Source organism: Phalacrocorax aristotelis, chromosome 18, assembly GCF_949628215.1.
Source record: "Phalacrocorax aristotelis chromosome 18, bGulAri2.1, whole genome shotgun sequence".
In the NCBI taxonomy this organism is placed as follows: Eukaryota; Metazoa; Chordata; class Aves; order Suliformes; family Phalacrocoracidae; genus Phalacrocorax; species Phalacrocorax aristotelis.
This window is the reverse complement of record NC_134293.1, coordinates 8,778,524-8,799,089: the sequence shown is the minus strand read 5'-3', so window position 1 is coordinate 8,799,089 and position 20,566 is coordinate 8,778,524. Positions and strand designations below refer to the sequence as shown.

General features: G+C 44.8%; 1 protein-coding gene across 8 annotated transcripts in view; it reads left to right on the top strand.

Moving 5' to 3' along the window:
- The window catches only part of COL26A1 (collagen type XXVI alpha 1 chain), a 196,484-nt gene that overhangs the window by 3,229 nt on the left and 172,689 nt on the right, over positions 1-20,566 (top strand). For 2 of the 8 annotated variants that reach the window (XM_075112780.1, XM_075112782.1), the window contains exon 1: positions 13,138-13,606. In XM_075112780.1, the coding sequence (XP_074968881.1) occupies positions 13,455-13,606 (152 nt within the window). In that variant the 5' untranslated portion in view covers positions 13,138-13,454. Of the gene's footprint in view, positions 1-1,055; positions 1,169-9,660; positions 9,745-13,137; positions 13,607-20,566 lie in introns of those variants that run through there. The other 6 variants (XM_075112781.1, XM_075112779.1, XM_075112785.1 and 3 more) reach the window with 4 other exon arrangements.

Below are 20,566 nucleotides of genomic sequence, written 5' to 3'. Positions count from 1 at the left end.
TCTGATCACGTTCTGTGGAGCAACAGTAACACCTAGTGGCTAAACGTGCCAGTCCATTGCCTCCTTTCTTTCCTTCCCTTCAAGAAGTGTGAGCTGGAGGGGACATGGTGTAATTGACAGTTTTGACTCGCAAGGCCAATACTTAGGATCTCCAGGGATTTGCCATTTTACTTTCAACCCCCCACCATGTTCTGTTTTCTATTAAAAGGGGTAGATGAAATATGAAACTCTTCCTCCCACCTCCCAACCCCCTTCACTTTTCTGGCTCATGGAGGAGGTTGTTCCAGTCCATCTTGATCTGTAGGTGGGTGGGCTGTGAGTGGCCGAGCCTACTGCTTCCAGCTTGGAGCACTCAGATTTCTGTGAGGAATCCAAGCTTTTCTCTTTTTTTTTTTTTTTTGGTCTGAAAAGGATCAAGCAGATCATCTGATGGAGGCTGGTGACCTCAGTGCATTTGATAATGTGGTGTTAACTTGCCTGCATTAAGGCAGACCAAACCGATCTGTTCCAAGAAGCACCATTTCTTAAGATGTGGTATGCAGGATTGTTTGCCATGATCTACTAGGACTGCTAATTCATCAGAGAGGGACCCCCTAGAAAAATAACATTTGAGAGGAAAGAACCCACAGATGTTTATTGTGTTAGCAGGGAGCCCTTCGGAGGGTCTTCTTTCCCCCTCAGAGGGGAAAGTTTCAATTTTTCCATGGAAAAAAACATTAAGCAAAAGTATTTCTGCTAAACCCAGATCATTTGCATTTGTAAATGGAGCCTCAACTCTGTGTGGGAATTAGAGTACTGAGACATTATGGTCTCATCACATTCATACTGTCCAATTTCAGGCTTCTGGTTTAGGTATTCTGAATTACCCATTGGAAGCATCTATTTAGGAGAGTCTTCACTGCCTGTTGACAGAGCCTGGACTCTGAATTTATGGTGTGGATGCATGCTCTTTTGCATGAGACATAAACTTGTATCACCACCCACTCAGAGAAGTAGTATTGCCTCCATTCACGTCCCCAGCTCTCCGTCTAACTTCCTTCCAATTACCTGTTTAGATGGAACTGATTAAATTGAAAACTAGTCTGATGCTTCTGGAAGAAAAAGACACCAGCTCCCTGAACCTGTTCACTGCGTAACTGCACAAAAACCTGGTGCTAACAGAAAGAAGGTAACGAGGACCAGTGGGGAGGTGGCCACATGGTACAAGGATGGGACCATTTCTTTCAGCTACTGTGCAGATGTACCCTGAATTGAAGCATGCATATCATCATACCATTAGTCAGACCTCTTAAATTTGGTGTTCTCAATACATGTTTGTGAGAGCAGTCAAAGAGAAAGACAGTCTGATAGTGAGAAATGAGAAATATTGTGCTGGGATGCGTTGGGCACCCTTTACACTTAGGAGAGAGCGTGGCGGCCTTGTTGGGCTGGGAGGAAAACCTTTCTTTATGTTTGGTAAAAATGGTTTCATAGGTGGTAGACTAGAAGGTACTGAAACAAGACAATCAAAGGATAATTGTTATTCGTGATTCACAGGGGCTCATGGAACCTTTTCTATTAGACCCGTATGCTTTTTGTTTTCAATATAAAATTTCAAAGTAAGTTTTGTTTCTTACTGACAGCTGTGGTCTCTGCCGGCCCTGCTGGTCTGGAAAGAGCCTGCATTTATTAACATTGTCTGATCTATTTATTCACTCAAGGCCAGACTCTCAATGACTTCATACAAAACAAGCAAAAAGTGTGAACTGCCTTTAGAGGGACTGCCATGTGGTCCTATAGGAGAGGAGATCCTACTGACAGGAAGATTCCTCTCATTTTCATCCTCTGATTTGACTTATGTGTTACTTTAGAGTTTATGGCCAAACACAGGAGTTCATTAACCATGCTGCCCTTCCAGGCATTATGTTTCTACTAACACCCTGGGCCAAATCAGCTGTCTTTTCAGATGCCTCACATTCATATTTGTTTAAGGCTCAATTACCTCTTGGCAGTATGCCATTAGAGACAACAGATTTATACCAGTAATTAGTATGTTTTGAGGAGTCTGCAACAAGGTCTGAAATCCTTGCTCCTTTGCTTAGGTACCTGGATACAGTGATGAATGCTTAACTCTATGCCCTCAACTTAAAAATCTATAGCCTTAATAATTTTGCCTTGATTCCCTTTGAAACTTGGGGAAAGTAGTGCATTAGTTTCCAATGCTTGACTCACTTGCAGACTCCTCATTTGAAAGGTCCTCCTTAATATATTATGACTACAAGTACTTGTATGTGTGAGACTGGCACTTAGATTGAACATGGCCTGGCCTGCCACTGCGGACTTGCTGCAACAGAAGATCCTTGCATTTCTGCAGGTAGGGGCAGAGTTAGAAGCAGCTTGTTGTACTATGTATTTTAAACACCAGGAGGAATGTCTTGGAAACATAAAAAGCAAAGTAGACTGAGTACTATAAAAGAGTTCATGTTTAGTACAGACTGTTGATCACGTAATATGAAGTGGTTCGTTATTTTATTGTTCTTCAATAATTTGAAAACTTAAATCTTCTACTTTTGGCTTGGCTAGTGATGTTGCCTTGAGCTGGGTTATAAAAATACTATGCTTCACCTAAGCACAGATTGTTATAGTTTTCATCTTAATTAGCAAGCTCCAGATTTAGATGGATTAATACAATCACTCTTTCTTTCTTTTGCCGTAGAAGTTCAGAAGTATAATCTATCACTTGTGAGAACATAAAAAATCAGACTGGAAGCATTCCAAACTCTTTACTGTAAGTGTTCAAAGATTTAATGGAGTCCTCAGTCATAAAATCTTTAATTTGAACTAGACCTTTATATTCTCCATTCTTAAATTCACTATTTTTACATCCAGGGGATTTCCTGTTGTCCAAGTATGTACGGAGGCCCTTTATTTCCCTCTGTGTGTATTTTAATTCAAATCAAATGTAAATGTCAGTGGTTGATTGCACTTAACCTCCTTAGGTTCATATTTCTTATTTAATTGCATTACATTTTAAGGTTTAAGGCTATATATTTACTGCTGTTAATAGCACACCATATTTTAAGGAAGCTGTTATCTTCTGCAAATATATACAGAACAATGGAGATTGATTATACAGGATCTTTCGAAGAAACTGTATCTCAAAGCCATTTAAAATGAATAAACACAGTGGAGAGTTTCAGTTAATGTAGTTCTTTACCTAAAGCAGCTTCACCACTAAGGAAATGAATGGCTGGGTTATCAAGACTGTTTGCTCTCCTCTTCCACAGCCAGAGACTGCAGGTCAGTAAGTCACTAGCCATAACTGCAGTGTGCTAGGGCATATGTTACAAGCTGTGGTTGTTCTCAGAGATGCTCCAGAGTTGCAGTACTGCTTTTGCCAAAGTCCGCTCACCTCTGTAAGCTGGCCAGACTCGCTCTCTGCCTGACCTACAGCTCAGCTCTGTAAATCTATTGTCAGTCAGTTCAGGGAAGGTTTAGAACACAGAAAATAATTATCTAATTATCTTGAAACATCTTTTAAGAAGGCAAGTATTACCTAGAGATCATGTACAGAAAATCTGGGACAAATCTACTGTGCTCTGCTAGAAAGCCAGCCAGCTGAACACCTGTTTTCAATGCAAAATACTGCATCACCCTGCAGTTGGGGCACTGCGCTGGGTTTTTCACAACAATCTTAGAGTTAAATACTCAAGATGTGAATTGAACCAAAAAATGTTTTGCTGCGAGCCACTTCTTTCCAGGCACACAGCGAGGCTGATAGTCTTGTCCTACCATTCCATCACATACCAAAAATCTCCTTAGTCTGGTCAAAAGCTTTTATTTCTCTTTTTGGGCAACAATCAGTTTAAACATTTCATAGTATCTTGCAGACTTTACCATTTCCTTTCTGCCAAAAAAAAGAACAATTTATCTCCCTCTTCAGATTACATCTCATCTTGCTTCTTTTTTCTCTTTTTTCATTATTCTTACTATTTATACCATATAATTTTTATTCAATTTCTATTATCTTTACAATAGCCACAATATATAACAAAGGGCTAAAGCCTGTGTTATAAAAGGAGGCACTGAGAGATTGCCTGATGGCTCTGCTAGGTCGGGGGTTCAGCCAGGTTCTTTCTGGGTGTAGACTGACAGTCCATGTATCCCTCCTGCCTGAGACCCAGTGCCATGAAGGGTTGTGAGCCAGTGTAATCCCAGAAGATTATTTGAGGATTGGATTTGCATCTGTAGAGAGATTGATCTCCATTAGGCAGCACAGAAAACAGAGAGAGATGAAGGGTATTTCTTGTGGTGAAGGAACGCAGCTCTCGCATTCTATGTGAGGAGCTGGATATTTGCAAAGTACAATTTAGCAGTTCTGGTTTGGGTCATTCAGAAATGGAAGCGAGGAGGGGAGGGAAATCTGCATGCAACCAGTTCAAGAAGGTACTCAGACTAAGCTTGTTTGACAAAACCACCCAGAGGTCCTGGAAGAGGGGTGGATTTTGGATACCAAGCCCATTAGATATGGTATCCATTGGTGACAATAGAGTATACTGTGAACGCCTAAGCTAGCATTAGTGTACATGTGCATAGCCAAGAAATACTTGGATCCAATTGCCTTGCAGTGACTTTAGCCATTAATGTCTACAATGATTCTTTCCTATTTAGCACCTTAGTTGCCTTTTTATTGCTTCCATGGAGGAATCTGTAAGATTCAAGAGAGGAGATTAGGTAGAGAGCCAGCTAAAGAGCAAGACAGTGCCACTGAATGGTGTTGGGGTTTATTTATGTGATTGCTCCCCTTAGAATGAATGGAGCAAAACGTTCATAATGGTAAATTGATAAATCTGGAGAATATTCTCTTTAAATAATCCCCAGAGCTCTCAGCCTAACACACAGCTGTAGAAAAAAAGACCCCAACAACTGAACAGGATCTTGGGTTGCATTATGGTAAGAACAGAGTATATATCAAAAAGGTGTTATTGTTATTACATAAAACACTGGTGCGTTCTTTTTCAGAGTGCTCTTTTCAGTACTGCTCACTCTACCTAAGAAGGATTTGATTAAGGGGATAAAGCAGGGAAAATGAGAATAATACTGTGCCTTTCAGCTCTCAGTTACCAAAGCTCTTCAGTCTTGCCTTATATTATCTTGTTTAAAGAGAGATCTTGCTGTGATTCAGTCAATGATTTTAAAATAATGAAGGGATTAATCACATCGAAACAGACAAAGTCTATGAAAACAAGAAGGCTCAATTTGAAAAACAGGATCTTGGGAAAAGAATTAAGACAGAGAAGGGAGAGGCTCATGTGAATGCTTCAAGGAATATGTAGTGTTAGTTATCAGTGGGGTCCCATTAATCTAGATACACAGTGCTTTAAGAGCAGAAAAAGGTGAAGACAGAACTGTAAGGAAAATACGGATATGACAGTTGGATTGTGGCTGACACACAGAGACAGTGAAAGCCGTGCCAGAGCAGGCTCTGGGAAACACCTGCAGCAGGGACGAAACAGAAGGTCCTGCAGCCTGTGTAGTAAGGTCCGACACAGGCAAAGACGGTGCAGGAAGGCACTGAGTGGTAAGAAGTTTACAGCGTGAAGAGACATGGCTAGCTGGTAAGGAGTTTGTGGAGCAAGGTAGAGGAGAGAAGAGGTAGAACGCATATGACTGCTATTCATCCACCTTAACTGCAGGTACCTGAAGTGAAAATACTGGAGGCAATTTCAGATCTTAGCTGGGCGGAATCATGCTGTGGAGGTGGTGGTCCCTGTACAATGGCTGCAGTGCAGTGATTTTCACTTGCAGCCCACAAACTTTTGACGGACCATAGCCAACTTCTAGGGGGTCTGTGAAAGCCAGCTAAGAAAAGCAGACTATTGTGGTTAGGCCTCATTGTCATGGCCCGTAGGGAGGGTTCCTAGGACATTTGAAAAAAATCAATAAAAGCTGGAAAAATATGGATGGAATATACGGATTGGCTGTGTGGAGGAAAGGGGACTCCCGTCTCCCTACTTGCATCCCTCCTAGTTCTTCTGTTCCTTGGCTCCACAGGATGGGTGGCACAACATCTGGGAAGGGGGTGTTTATTTCCATAAATCCTTTCTTATCTGTTTTGTGTGCCTTTACTTGGGTACTTTGTCAGGAAGGGGGTAAGCCCACTCCCTTTTATGTGATTTGCACGATACAGAAAGATAACTCAGACTCCCATTCATGTTGGGTTGCTCAAGTCAGGTAACCTGGGTCCATGGGGAAATTGAGAGAAGTAGGAGGATTTCAGGGCTAGAGTCCAAAACTGAGACATTCTTTGGTCATGAAAGTCCTTGCTTCTCTGAGATTCAGAGAGAGACCATGACTCAGGATGGATTTTCAAATCAGCTAAACATTCAGATACCACTGAATCTGGATATCCTATAGGCAGTGACGCCATTGAAAATTGCAGCCTGATACTTGGTAGCTCCTTCCACTGTACTTCCACAAAGTACTTTGTTTTGTTATAGAAGTTCAAGACCGCCTGTGGTTTGGAGAGTTTATAAGTTCAGGGTGCCCATCAGAGCCGCTCTATCATTCCCCTTCCTCAGCTGAACAGGGAAGAGAAAATATAACAAAAAGTTTGTGGGTCGAGATAAGGACAGGGAGAGATCACTCACCAATTTCTGTCACAGGCAAAACAGGCTTGACTTGGGGAAATTAGCTTAATTTATTACCAATCAAATCAGAGTAGGGTAATGAGAAATAAAACCAATCCTTAAAACACCTTCCCCTCACCCCTCCCTTCTTCTCAGGCTCAACTTCACTCCTGATTTTCTCCACCTCCTCCCTGCCAGTGGGGCAGGGGGACGGGGAATGGGGGTTGTAGTCAGTTCACCACACGCCTCTGCTGCTCCTTCCTCCTCAGGGGGAAGACTCCTCACACTCTTCCCTTGCTCCAGCGTGGGGTCTCTCCCACAGGAGACAGTCCTCCATCAACTTCTCCAATGTGGGTCCTTCCCACAGGCTGCAGTTCTTCACACACTGCTCCAGTGTGGGTCCCTCCCAGGGGGTGCAGTCCTTCAGGAACAGGCTGCTCCAGCGTGGGTCCCCCACAGGGTCACCAGTCCTGCCAGCAAACCTGCTCCAGCGTGGGGTCCCCTCTCCATGGGCCCAGAGGTCCTGCCACGAGCCTGCTCCAGTGCAGGCTTCCTACAGGGTCACAGCCTGCTTCAGACATCCACCTGCTCCGGCATGGGATCCTCCACAGGCTGCAGGTGGGTATCTGCTCCACCACTAACCTTCATGGGCTGCAGGGGCCCAGCCTGCCTCACCATGGTCTTTACCAAGGGCTGCAGGGGAACCTCTGTTCTGGTGCCTGGAGGACCTCCCCATCCTTCTTCACTGGCCTCAGTGTCTGCTGTTTCTCTTGCGTATTCTCACTCCTCTCTCTTCTGACTACAGTTGTGAGGTTTCTGCACCCCCACACCCCCCACACCCCCCAAATGTTTTACCCCAGAGGCGCTACCACCATCACTGATGGGCTCAGCCTTAGCCAGCGGCAGGTGTATCTTGGAGCCGGCTGGCATTGGCTCCATTGGGCATGGGGGAAGCTTCTGGCAGCTTCTCACAGAAGCCACCCCTGTAGTCCCCCCGCCACCAAAACCTTGCCATGCAAACCCAATACAATGTCCTGTACAGCCTCAAGCAAGCAGGCAGCCCTCAAGTGACTAAATAATGTTTAATGAACAGTTAATTAACAGGAACACAGTCTGAGGATACAGACATGGAGACAGACCTCCCAATGTTTTCTTTAGTGACCTCAGTGATGGAAGAGGGAGCATGCTTATTAAATCTGTAGATGAGGCAAAGCTGGAAATGAATGCAAGAACACTGGAAGGCAGGATTAAAATTTCAAGTGATCTTGACAAATCAGTGATATGATCTGAATAAAATAAGGTGAAACTCATTAAGGACAACTGCAGGGCACTGTGCTTTGGCAGGAATAATTTTAACTAGCAAATGTGGGATGGGGAAAAGTCAGGCTAGCATTTCTGCAGGAAAGGTAGAGAATCCCAAACTAAGCATGGATTAACAGTGATGTACAGATGTCAAAAAGGCAAATCCTCAGCAGGGCAGAGATACTACGCAGACGTACAGGTTATGGGTACCATACTATGAGATAGATGTTGACCAGCTGAGAAGTTCAGAGGAGAATATCAAAAAGGATCAGAAGTATGTAACATATGACCTACAGGGAAAGTCTGAAGAAGTTGGGATTATTTTGCTTCTAAAAGGCAAGAAGAGGTGTTAAAACATTTTTAAAAGTACTTTGAGGAATTAGGAGTCTGCTCAAAGAGAGAAGAAATAGTTTTCTACATCCATAATGGAGAAAGTGAGAAATTAAAAGCTTAAATTGCAACAAAACAGACTGAGGTTGGATGTTAAGAAAAACTACCAGTACCGAGTGCAAACCATCAGAATGTGTGTTCAGAAGAGCACGGGGAGTTTCTGTCATGAGGTCTTTCAGAAGAAGGCAGACAAATTTGTGCCAACAATAATCAATGTATAATAGATCCTGCCTTCTAGCAGGAAAAAGGAAGAGGGATGAGAAAACCCATGCAGTCCTTCCTGGCTGCTTCTGAATGTGTTTCTACTCTGGCAGGTTTGAGTGCAACAGACCTGGTGCTATTTGTGCCTTGGTTTTATCACACCTGCATGAATCCCTACTTCACTGCGTTCTTGGTGAGTCTGATGGATCACAGGTGTGTCCACAAACTCCCCGGGCTTGTGCAGATCAGGGCTTCAGTGCATGTCTGGTTGGGAGAATTTTTGCCTGACATCAAAGGTGACAGAAATTATTCTTCCCAGGGCACAATAACGCTCAAAGTGTGTAATTCCACCAGATGTAGTCAGTCTCTCTGACCTCTTGAGTCATCACATTTTCCATCTGCTGAATTATGTTTCAATCTGAGTTATTTTATCCAGTACGTTACTTTATAATACCTGCACAAGTGCTTCACTCAGGCAAAGTTCTCATCTAAGGTCAATGAATTTTGCCAAAGTCATGACTTCTGAATTATTTCTTGTGCTTCATACAATATCACTGTCTATTATGTTTACTGATCGATATGCTAAACTGCTTGTGTAAATGTGACATTTTTTCAGTTCTATTCCATTTTAAGTTCAGCTGTGACTGATTTATTCCAGGTCAAATTCAGGAAATTTTCACACGCGAGCGTAAAAGAAAAACCACCACAGTCCCCTAATATTTTCAGTTTGCTCAGGTTCAGTTTGACTCCCCAGTAATAGTTGCGTTACAATAACCTTAGTAATCTTATAATTTAATTTATAATAGAGATCTTGAACTCTTACTGTTACTAAGCTCTTATCCATCTATTCTAATTTTCGAAGGTTCCTTGACTGCTTTGTTGCATCACAATGAAATAATCTAGGCATTTTAGGAAGCTAGGAGAGATTTATCCAAAATATTTTTGGTTTTAGATGGTCTTATCAATGACTTCTTTCTAACTTCAAAAGGACACATCATAATTCTAAAGCTCCACAAGGTTTTATCAGCTATAACAAAGCTGCTTTTCCTTTGGCCTCTTCTTAGTACCCACATGAAAAGCACACTCACAAAATCCAAGGGATGGGCCTTTCAAAATATGTTTGCCGTGATTCTAACAACATTGCAACTCTTTTTTTCAGCTAACTACTGACTTTTGTAATACTGTAAGTGGTGCGGAACAGTCGAGATGGCATTGCAGTTCTGGGGCTGGACTCTGCTTACAGGTATGACAGTGCTCTTCTACCTTTTTGAGCCACCTTTAAATTGAAAACATTGTAGAAAACAAACCCCTCTCTTGCTGTATCATTCCACTGCTTTTTCCTTTACAACAGAACAAAAATCAGACTAAACTCTGAATGTTCCTTTTATCGTCAGTATTTCCCCCCACCCCATTTATTGGCTGGCTTGCATGAGGGATATATGTTTAAAGAAATTATAGATATTTTTACAGAACAGTTTCTGATGCCTTATATCCAAGGTATGCCCAATGGACTAGGAAGCTGACAAGCACTCCAGATCATGTGAAACCCCATGTGCCCACACATGTCCAATGGATTACTCTTCTGACATGACCGTGTAAGGCTGTCACTTGCATGGAAGGCGAGCAGTGTACGGGAGAAGGCCCTCCAGGGACTGCTTTTTCATGATAGCAAAGTCAATAGGGTTGGTAAAATGAAAACCTGGCCTTTGGCTCTCTACTGTTTCTCTCTGTGCTTCCATGCATCATGGCTTTCCAGAACATACCCTGCCTCTTCCACCTTGAACCAAGTTGGTGAAATACATCCAAATAATTTATTTAGCCCTGATTGCCTGAGCAAATCCATAATTAACGTGTCTATGCACAGGCATAAAAAGTATAGCTTTATATTTTGAAATATAGTACGTCTGGTTTATAGGAATAGGACTGTTCAGATTTCAAGGGTTCTCTTCTCAGAGCTAGTCCCTCTGATAAATGGAATGAATTATGTTTTTGTTGGCTGTCTTTGTTACCTCCATCACTGCATTTCCAATTTATCAACATAGTTTTGAGAAATTGCTAGAATATGTTGCACTAGTAAGCACTGTGAGACAGCGGAGAAAAAATACTCATTTATTACTGCTATTGTGTTTGATTATATTATGCATATCCAAAGGACTCAAATGAAAGGTCATCTTTAATTCTCCCCCTACAGTAGACAGTATCACCCTTTCTTCTCTTTTTTCCAAAATCAGCTTGGAAGTTAATTCTTCATTTTCGTTTTAAATCAGCCATACAGAGGAGAAGCAAGTGTGCATTAGGGACAGGGCAGAAGTAATGGGAGCCTGGAGATCTGAGCTCTGTTTCTGGCTCTGCCTTTAGCTCTTTGCAATCTTGAGCAAAGTCATTTGACCTCTGGTCTCCAATCTCTCAGTTCATGAAATACGAAGAATATTAGCTTCCTACAGATGTCTCTAATAATTTGCCAGAATCATGTCTTGTCTAATCACCTGCATTTAATATCTCCTACGGTCTTGCAAAGTCAGTGAAGGCTGAAGCAGCAAATTTTGCATGTAACCAGAAATAAAATGCTCTTGGACAGCTAAGACTTGAAGTCTGCAAAGAGCTTCTGAAGGGGCTAACCCAAGCCAGGAGAATGGGTCAGAAAGCCACTGGTGCCATTTAGTGCTGTTAAATACTGATAAATGATCTACCTCAGCCTGTCAGGAGGGGGAACTTAGTGCGTTTGGGACATGAGGCTGAACCAGGCCCTCAGCACACAGCCTGGAGCTGCAACAAACTGCCAGGGGTGGGGGTTCAGCTGCACCCGGTTTGGCTGTGCACACACAGCTGAGGATGATCACTCAGATGAAAGGGCAGGGGAGCCTCAGAGAACAGCCCTAGGGTGTGCTGCAGCTCCTGAGTGCTTTTCCAGGAGAAGGGTGTATGTTAGGTAGTTTGTAGCCCTACTGAGAGAGGAGACCAGAGAGTAAGCCTCTTTTTTGTTACCCTGTCAGGCTGAGCAGAGATTTCCTGATGACTGGCTAGGAGCAAAATGGCTGAACATCCTAGGGTGAGTTGCTGGGAGCTATGTGTTTTCTTGGGGGTAGGAGATGGGAAGGGAAGAAATTTCCCTTGCTGAAGATGAGGTGGCACTGAAGGGAAAGGTGCTCAGGCTGACGTGATCCAGGGCTGGGAACAGAGGGCCTTGTTGCATCTCAGCTCCATATGCTGAGGGCTTTTTCTAAGTACATGATGGCTGTTTCTGAGCAGGCTTGGCAGCTCAGTGCTGCTGGCCCAGACCTTTTAAACTCCCTTTGAGCCCAGGGAGGGCCGATCTATTGTCTGCCCCGGCCATGGGCCCAGAACACCCAAGGGCTTCTGTGGGGCAGCCCCAGGGAGGCCGTGCTGAGCTGCAGTGCAGACTGCACCCCTGCTTCCTTTTGTGATTTGCTCCAGTGATTAATGACAGTGGCTGTTCAAAAACCTGCTGCCTCATTTGCAGTCTAAGCTTGTCTGGTTTCAGGCTCCAGCCAGGGGCTATTTATCTACGTGAGCAGGCTCTGGAGGTGGGCACTGTGGGGGAAGGGGTAGGTGCTCATCACCTAGCCATTTTCCCAGTACCTTGTAGGAATCGTTTTCCAGCTGCTGCAGAATCTCACAGGGATCGTGTTGCCCCTATGAGGAAGAGGTCTCTGCCTTTGCAGAGCCGTCCAGGGAAGCCCCGGGCTCCAAAGATACCCCAGCAAGATTTGCTTTTGGTGGTAAATCAGGGTTGTCTTTGGGTGGCTGCACAAACGGCGAGGGTGCAGAGGGGGTACTGTGAGCTTGCAGAATCTGAGGGTAAAAATGTAGAAAAGCAGTTGTGTCATCTGAAAAATTAAATCCCTCCTTGTGGTGTTTGGTTCAGTTGCTTGGCCAGTCAGTGACCTGCAACAGCCCAGGTTGTTCCAGAGCTGCAAAGGGAACAGCAAATGGGGCCTGTGCCACCATCACCAAATGGGGGATGTACAAGGGCTTTCATCTCAAATTCAGCTGCTGTGGAGAGGGAGCCTCACTGCTGGTTTCCTTCTCGGGGTGCTGCCTTTGCGAAACACCCACATCTTTCCATGACTGCAAAAACATTCCTCTTGTCTGTGGCTGGGGCTGACTGTGCAATTCTCCAAGCTCAGGGCCATCCCGGGTGCTTACGAGTGGTCCCAAAACAAGCAGGATGCACATGCTGAAGCAGAGATTACTTTTTCACTGGTTACCTTGTGAATGAAGCATCTTAAAAATTATTTATTTCCTACTTTATGTGTGTAACTTCTGCAGTGCGAACATGGCAGCAGGCACCAGGTGTTTGGGGTGCAGCAGGTTCTGCTCAAACTGGCTCTTGGTTAATCAGGCAGACACAGGTGTCAGGGACGGTTTGGGATTGGGCCTCGGGCTCCCCAGGCGTGCTTCCTCCTGTGCCCAAACTGCCTGCTGACGGGGTAGCTGGAGCCCAAGCTGCTGCCGAGCCTGGTGCTGCCAGCTCCGCCTGGGTGTCAGCGTGCGGCCCCGGGGTGCCCGGCCGCCCTCGCCGATGGGAGCCCCTTCGCAGCGGGGTCTGCAGCGAGGCCTGGCAAGGGTTAACGCCGAAACCCCACGCCCACTTTGACGGAGTCGGACCGACCTCGCCAAATTTGAAAAGGCGTCCGGGGCTCTGTGCGCGCCCTGGGCGCGACGAGCCGCGCTGGCCCCGGACCCCCAGCGCGGGCAGCAGCCGTCGGGGCTCGGCTCGCCGAGGGACGGGGCTTCCCTTTGGGAGCCGGAGCAGCGGTCCCTGTGCCCCGGGCACCCCTGCCCCGCCGTCCCCGGTGCCGGGGGCACCTCCGCGCAGTGGGATCCCGCCGTGACCCCGGCTGGGGGAGGCACGGTGGGGCCCCGCGCCCGCCGTGCTGTGTGAGAGGAGAAGGCGGGGGGGGCGGGCGGGAGCAAAACCTTCTTGCAAAAATGCAGTTCGCTCTTTTCTTGTCCTGGTGCTGCTGCCTGCATGGATGCGCGCTAGGGACTGGCTTCCTCTATCAATTCCCAGCATCAACCCTGCAGCACAACTACCCAGAGCAGAGCTCGGGCTCGCCGGGCAGCGGCTTCGCCAGTCGCCGGTGAGTAAGACCGGGTCCGCCTCCCCGGCGAGGAGGCCGGGCGCTGCCGGGGGGAGCAGCGGGCAGCAGCTCCCGCCGAGGGTCTCCCTGGGCTGCCCTCGCCTTACGTGGGGAGGGGGAGGCTCCCCGCCTGCCCGCAGCAGTGCTCCTCTCTGGGGCAGGGAGCGACTAGGGGATCGAGGAACTGAGCTTTGGGAAGTGAAACCCGCAAACTCTCCCCTTCTTGACCCCCAGCCCGTCGGGAGGGGAAAGGGGCTTCGCCGGGTCCGCGGGGCAGCCTGTCCCCCCGGCCGGAGCGGAGGCGCCGGTGATGCCGGCAGAGGGAACTGTTATAGCCCTCGGCTGCGGGGAAAAACTTGTTCTGCTCAACAAAGGAAAGACCTTAATTACAGAGCTCTATTCAAGAGCTGCAGCTTTCAAATAGCTGTTTAAAACCAAGCCTCCCACTTTCTTCCTCTCGCCCCCAACCCCAAACCAATTTCTTATGAACTTAATGTAAATCAGTTTTGATTTACTGTATCTTGCTGCTTCAGCAGAGCAAACAATTTAGGCTTCTCCCCCTCCCCTCTGTTTTCTCTGGGTATTTCTCCAGAGGTGAAACAGCTGTTCAGATGAATGAGCCGCACTGTATAAAGCAAGAGAGTGGCTTAACCTGATTCCAGTTGTTCTTGAATTTCACCTTTTTTTTTTTTTTTTTTCCCCTGCAATTCCCTTAAATGGGGACTTGGGAATTTAATATTCAGGGCTCGTCCATCCTGTCTCTACCTCTTCTCCTCCTTCCCTTGCTAATACCTAGTATGTATGAGTTATGTTGCTGTGGAGGAGGGCTTATGTTAGCACCGCTTATTTGGGCTGGGATTTGGGATAAGGCATCCACACAGCAGATTTGCATCGGCGTGTCACAGAAGTACAAGAGTGGGTGCTAGCCTGGTGCCTTGCACCGTTCTCACATATGGTGCATATTTCATCTCCAAGTGGGGGTGGCTTTGTTTGCTGGCCTGTCAAACAGGCCTCAGTCTGTAGGGGGTGTGATGTTAAACTACAGTAACTGTCAAATGGTTTGAAATGGCAGAAAATTATAGGAGAGTAATGGGATAAACCTATCCCAGCTGGATCTGTTCCAAGGTACCCCCTTCCTAAAGCATGAGCTGCAATGAGAACCACATGTCTTTTGTCTTACATATCTATTAGCCTGCAGATCTTTGTTCAGAGCTACCACGCTTACATCAGTGTAGACTGTATCTCTGCTCACGAAAGACCTTCCCCAGTTCACACTCCTGAACAATTTTCCCATGCCTGAGTTGTTTGGATAGCTGATGCTTTGTCAAGGGAATGCATCCCTTTCCAAGGCTATAAAGTGTTGTATAAAACCATCTAAAGCTGATTTAAATAATGATGTTGGGAAAGGTGATAGTGTTTTATGTTTGGTTGGTTTTTTTTTTTTTCTCCAATGGAACTTTGCTGTATGAGAGTCTCCCATTCCAGTTTAAAGCAGAGGGGGAAAGAAAAAAAGTTGAAGGCAGGGAAAAATCACTGCTGGATGTTTTGAAATAAAAATTTAAGTGCTTAGTCAAATATCACACGTTGAAGCAATCTTTGTATGTTTTAATTTCCCCTTGAGTGGTGGAGTTTTTTTGTTGGCAAATGTCTAACAGCTTTGCTTTCTGATGGGAAAATCTGTGTGGGAAAACTTTACCCAGCCACAGTGTTGGACCTTTGGGGGGAAGCCTCCTGCAGGGTGCAGCTTCAGGTTGGGATAGCCGTGCTCTTCTGGATTTAATATAATGCCAGACAAGAATGAGGCGTTTTGCTCTAAAGTCTGACATTGATCTACGTGGGTGTGAAGCCTTTTTTCAGGGGACTGAATCAGACTGGTATAAACTGATGTTTACTAAGGGCATCTTAGTAGCACCTGAATTATGTGAAGTGGTAGCAGCTCTGTCACAGCAGAGCTTGCTGCCCTCTGCCTTGAAGAGGCTGCAGAGGACACGAGGTGGTGGGTAGGTGATTACTGTTAATGATGCTACATGGCCAGTCTCACTTTCTCTTCTGTAACCTTCCCAGTGACTTCTGGCGCTTTTCCTGGGTACCACCAGCCAAGCGTAAGCAGGCCAGAGCCTTGGAAGTTACTGCTGCAGCTCTAGGTTTTGGTATGTTGCAGCACATACGGATGCGATGATCTACAGCCGACATGTTTCCTTGATACAAGATGCACCATGTTCCTGCAGATGTCTTTTTCTGTCCTTGATCAGCAAGTGAAGACACGATTGAGCCGTTTGGGAATCTGCTATCAATTTTTTTAAAAATTAGCTTGTCATAAAAGTTGTATTTCTTTAAGGAAAAAAAAGTTGCTGGAATCTTTTGTCTTCTACCTAGAAAACCATTCAAAAATCAATAGCCGATACAGCCCTTATTATCTAGGTTGCAGGCTGTCTCAGAGATGGGCTTCTGAGGACTGCTGAACACTTTTTGCTAGAAAAGTAATGTCCTGGGCAGTGTAAAAAAGCTTGGGGGGTGGTGGAGGGAAATTTGGAGGAAAAAAAATTATTCACATCCTTCAAAATGAGATTGTGGAATACTTGTTCTGGTGGAATGTTTCTTGCTTTGTTTCCTTTTTTAAAATGAAAATTCCAGCTTCTGGTTGGCTTCAGGTGACAGATCTGGGTTATTAGACCAAAGATACTTGCAGTCTATCTTTGCATGTGCTTGAATTGCTTTGAACTTCCGTAGGGGATGTGTAAGCAATAATGACTGAAATCCAAGCAGCAGTGTTTGTTGGTGTTGTGTAGATTGTAGCAGCCTCACTGTTTTGTTTGAAATTCACATTTAGTGCATGCGTTTCTAACTTGCTACTGTGTTAAGGCAATGAGAGTGGGAAGTGGGTCCTACCCAAAGCATAAGAATGGAGGTGCTGTCTGCCAAGTGGGAACTGTTGTCCTCCAGACTTGGTCCTGAGAAGCTTTGCTAACTAAGTTAGGGGAAGGTTATTCCCATGCTGGAAGTAGCTTGATTTTTCCAAGAATGCCTGCATCTGTGTTAGTTGACTTTGGAATTGATGTTCTCCCAGCTTAACTTTTCATCCTATTTTCCTGTAGTTTCAAATTATTCATGCATCAAGTTCTTGTGAACTCAAGTGTGGGAGTTAAACTTCTGAGACTAGATGCAGTGCTTAGACTAGAAACCTCTTTGGCCATGAGGTGGAGATAGCTGAAAGAACACCCCCAAACTTGAACTGGAAAGTGATGTAGGATGATAACTCTTTCCTACCGGTAGCTTTACAGTAGCATCACAAGAGTTAGCTGGAGTGGGTGCAAAGTCCAACTGTGATAGATAGACCTTCAGAACACTTACACCTCAGCCTAAAAATTTATTCTTGTGAATCGACATTAGAACCACGATGCTACGAATAACAGGACTGTCCAAGTAGGCATTCTTATCCAGACTATGCGGATAATTACGGATCAGTACTTATTTTGATTGCATAGTAATTCCTAGCGCTTGCTACAGCAGTCATGTTTCTTGAGGACGGATATGGAGAGGAAAGTAACATCAGTCAATTGAAATCTGTAAGTGCAGCTTTTGAATGCTAGAGGTAGAGGCTTTGACATGGAAGGCCAGGTGGTTTCATCCATTTCTTATTGCCATGTACGTGCCTGGGAGCACAGCCCAGGAGAGCGAGACCTGGATTCCAGTTGTGCCTCTACCAATAGTTTACTCTGTATTAGGGGGCAAATCACTTTGCCATGGATTCAGTGGGACAATTAAACATGCACTGTGTCCTGCTGTGTTGTGTGAAAGATACTTAAACTGACATCAGCTTTCCTGTACTATAGCTTGTCTTACTTTTCCCCCAAAAAACCTGAAGCGTTGATGCTTTCAGATATTTAGGTGATGCTTGAAATATGTTGTCAATTATTCCTTGAGGCTGGCAGTCTCTTAATGGGTCACTTGAAAGGCTGGCTTTCAAGATCAAGATGTACAGGTGGACCTGTTAGAGGTAGATTTGTTCTTTTCAAAACAGCTGCCTGCATTGTGCCTAGTCCTGCAGCTACATGTTTGCGAGGATGGAATTGCTCTTCCCCAGCCCCATTTGAAGGGCTGCGCACAACTGCGCTGTGATGTAACAACCTCCAGCCTCTTAGGTGAGGTTTTAGTAAGTTTAAGTAAGTGTGGGTCTCTTTACGTGGTAGAAGCCTGTTCTTAATATTAAAAGGTGATCTATAAATCAGATTCCTGATTTATGCAGTCTGTCAGAATGCTTTCAGAACATGTATCTGGAGTTTTCCTGATGGTTGTCTGTTAATTCTCTCTTGACCAGAGAAAGATGATTTGAACCTGATTTCAGCCCCAAATTCCAGTCCTCTTGTGGCTCTTAAGTGGGTGTGGACTATAAAACTATACATATTGGAGAAATGTGGTTCTCTTTCCTTTTACGGACAGAATCTTGCTTTCTGAGTCATTCCCTCCATCACCTAATAGCCTGTTCATTGCCTGGGTCTCTGGTTTTCTATGGTTTGCTACGGACTGTGTGAGGATGCCAAGCAAACAAACCGGGATTTGTGTCACGCTGAGTCCTCTGCGCTAATTCCCCTTTGAAGTGCCCTACCCAGGTAACCAAGAGGTCACAAGGTCTTAAGCTCATCGCCAAACCCTTGAACTATCCGTTGTTTGTTTCCTGGACTCTGCAGCCATATGATCCTCATCTGAATTGTGGAGTTTGGTGCTGTAACTTTGCAATGCAATTAACAGTGAAGCCAATGGTAGTGTGAGGACCTAGCGATGCTGGAATGGCTTTGAAATGCCAGACGTGACTGTAGTTACTGCAGTAAATTGTATTAGTTTAGGAAATCTCCTACTGTCTTGCCTTTCCAGCTGCTTGTGTGAATCATTTCCTCTCGCGCAGGTTTCATTTACCAGCTCTCACAAGAAAAAGGGAGTGGAGAGGCAAAGCAATGGGTGGCAGAGAACTTGTGCTCCCTTGGATAAATTAACAAATGTGTCTCTTTCAATAACCCTTATTTGTTCATTTTCTCAAAGCTGAGCTTGTTAGTGTACTAAAATCCTAGTTGAAACACATCAGGTTAGAAACTTTACAGCTTTGCTCAGGGGGAGTGGTTCTGTGACACTTGGATCATAGAATATTTATTCACATCTTTGTTATATTGGGCTGTGTCTTGATAAAGAGGGGAAAAATGAAGGATGACTTTGAGGTAATGATGAAAGACTAAAAGCACAGAGTGCTTTGGGTCTGCTGGATTAGAATAATGGACCAGCTACTCATGTTCTTTCCTGCATCAGACCTCTAGCATGTCTGGGAACATTGTTTTGTAAAGCATAGACTACTTCTTCTGTAGGGTAATACTAAAATTCATCTGACCTTGTTTCTGCAATATGCTCAAAGCTCCCAACTCACTTTTGATTAGACAGATTTAGACAGTGCTTAAACTTACTTTCACTGAGGCATAATGTTTATTTTGAGGCTTTGAGCATAAAGTTAGCCTGTGCCAACTTAGATATAACAAAGACTCATTAAGGATCATAGCTGCAGAAGTTAAAAGAAGCAGAATGCTACTAATTGGGTTACTGTCCTGCATTTTTTTCAATTTTTTATATAGTTGAATAATACTAAAGCTCCTGCTTACTGTGTTTATGCGCAGTGTGGCACTGGTCTGAATTGAAGTCCTTAATACTGCTACAAGGGTGGGAACTGTGATACTCTTCCTTATTGTTTTCGTTCATTATCTCCTTTATAGAAAGAAATGATTATTTATTGACTTGCAATTTATTGCATGGAATAACATGATGTAGATGTTTTGGCAAGTTTGATGTTTTCCTCCTCTTGGAAATGAACTGTTGTGTAAATAAAGAGTGTACTTGGTTGACAGTGATGCCTCTAATGTTTAGGCCTGGCTGTTTTGAAAATAGTTGAATCTTTGAGGACCAACAAATAGGAAGCTATTTCAGGTTTGAGAGTCATTTTCAGCTTCCAAAGCAGGGAAATCATAGCTCTGGCAAATTAAAAAGACCTCTCTGATCTGTTAAGAAATGGCTTTCACCCAGAGGCCTACACAATGGATGCTACTGAGACAAAAGCTGAGGGCAGCTTCATAATGTTTCCTGTTTGGGACAGACCAGTCTCCTCTTCCATAGCTATGTGGTTTACCTGGAAAGGAGAATCCACCACTTAAAATCATAGCAGTTGAATTTGAAACCTCTTTGAAGCTGAGAAGAGAAGGTAGCTGTGAGCTTCTCCTATGTAGGACTCTTCCCTTTACTTCTCTGTGGTCTGCTGCATGTCTCCTGTCTGTCCCATGAGAGCTGAGTAAGACTGTCGTGACGCAGCCACCTTCCTTTGTGCTGAGCAAACAAACCATCTGTCAAAACTTTAAAGCTAATGTGAGGTACCACTACACAGAAATGCATCTAGTCATGTCCATCCTTGACATCAGGTTATGTAGTCAGATGTCTTTTTAATCAGTTCCAACTTCTTCTGCCCCTAGGAACTGGGTGGAAGTGATATTCTTTGCAGTATTTGCACTAGATATAGGCATGTGCTTGCTCAGAGCATCTCAGGAATGCCAGTGCAATGAAATCATGAGGCAGGGGAATATCTCCTTGGATATGGTCATGTAACCAAGTTGTACTGAGTCTGTAGGGTTACGAACAGGTCCTGTGCTGTTTCTTCTGGGTGTCCTTCCACCACCCACCCACTCTTTTTTTGGGGGTGGGTGGGTATGTGCACTCTAGAGGGGAGCTGGTTTTGACTTTGCAGATGGGCAAGACTCTTCCCACTTACCGGTGGAATAAAAACAGAGTGTGTGTGGTGGGAAGAATGTGCAGTGCAGGCAAAGGTGTTTTATGAAAGATACCTGTTTGTGAGGACAGTTTTGGGGGTGGACCCTGCAGAAGTGAGGAGAGGGCTGCAGCAAATGTGATTGCAGAACCTGAATGCTAAGGTTA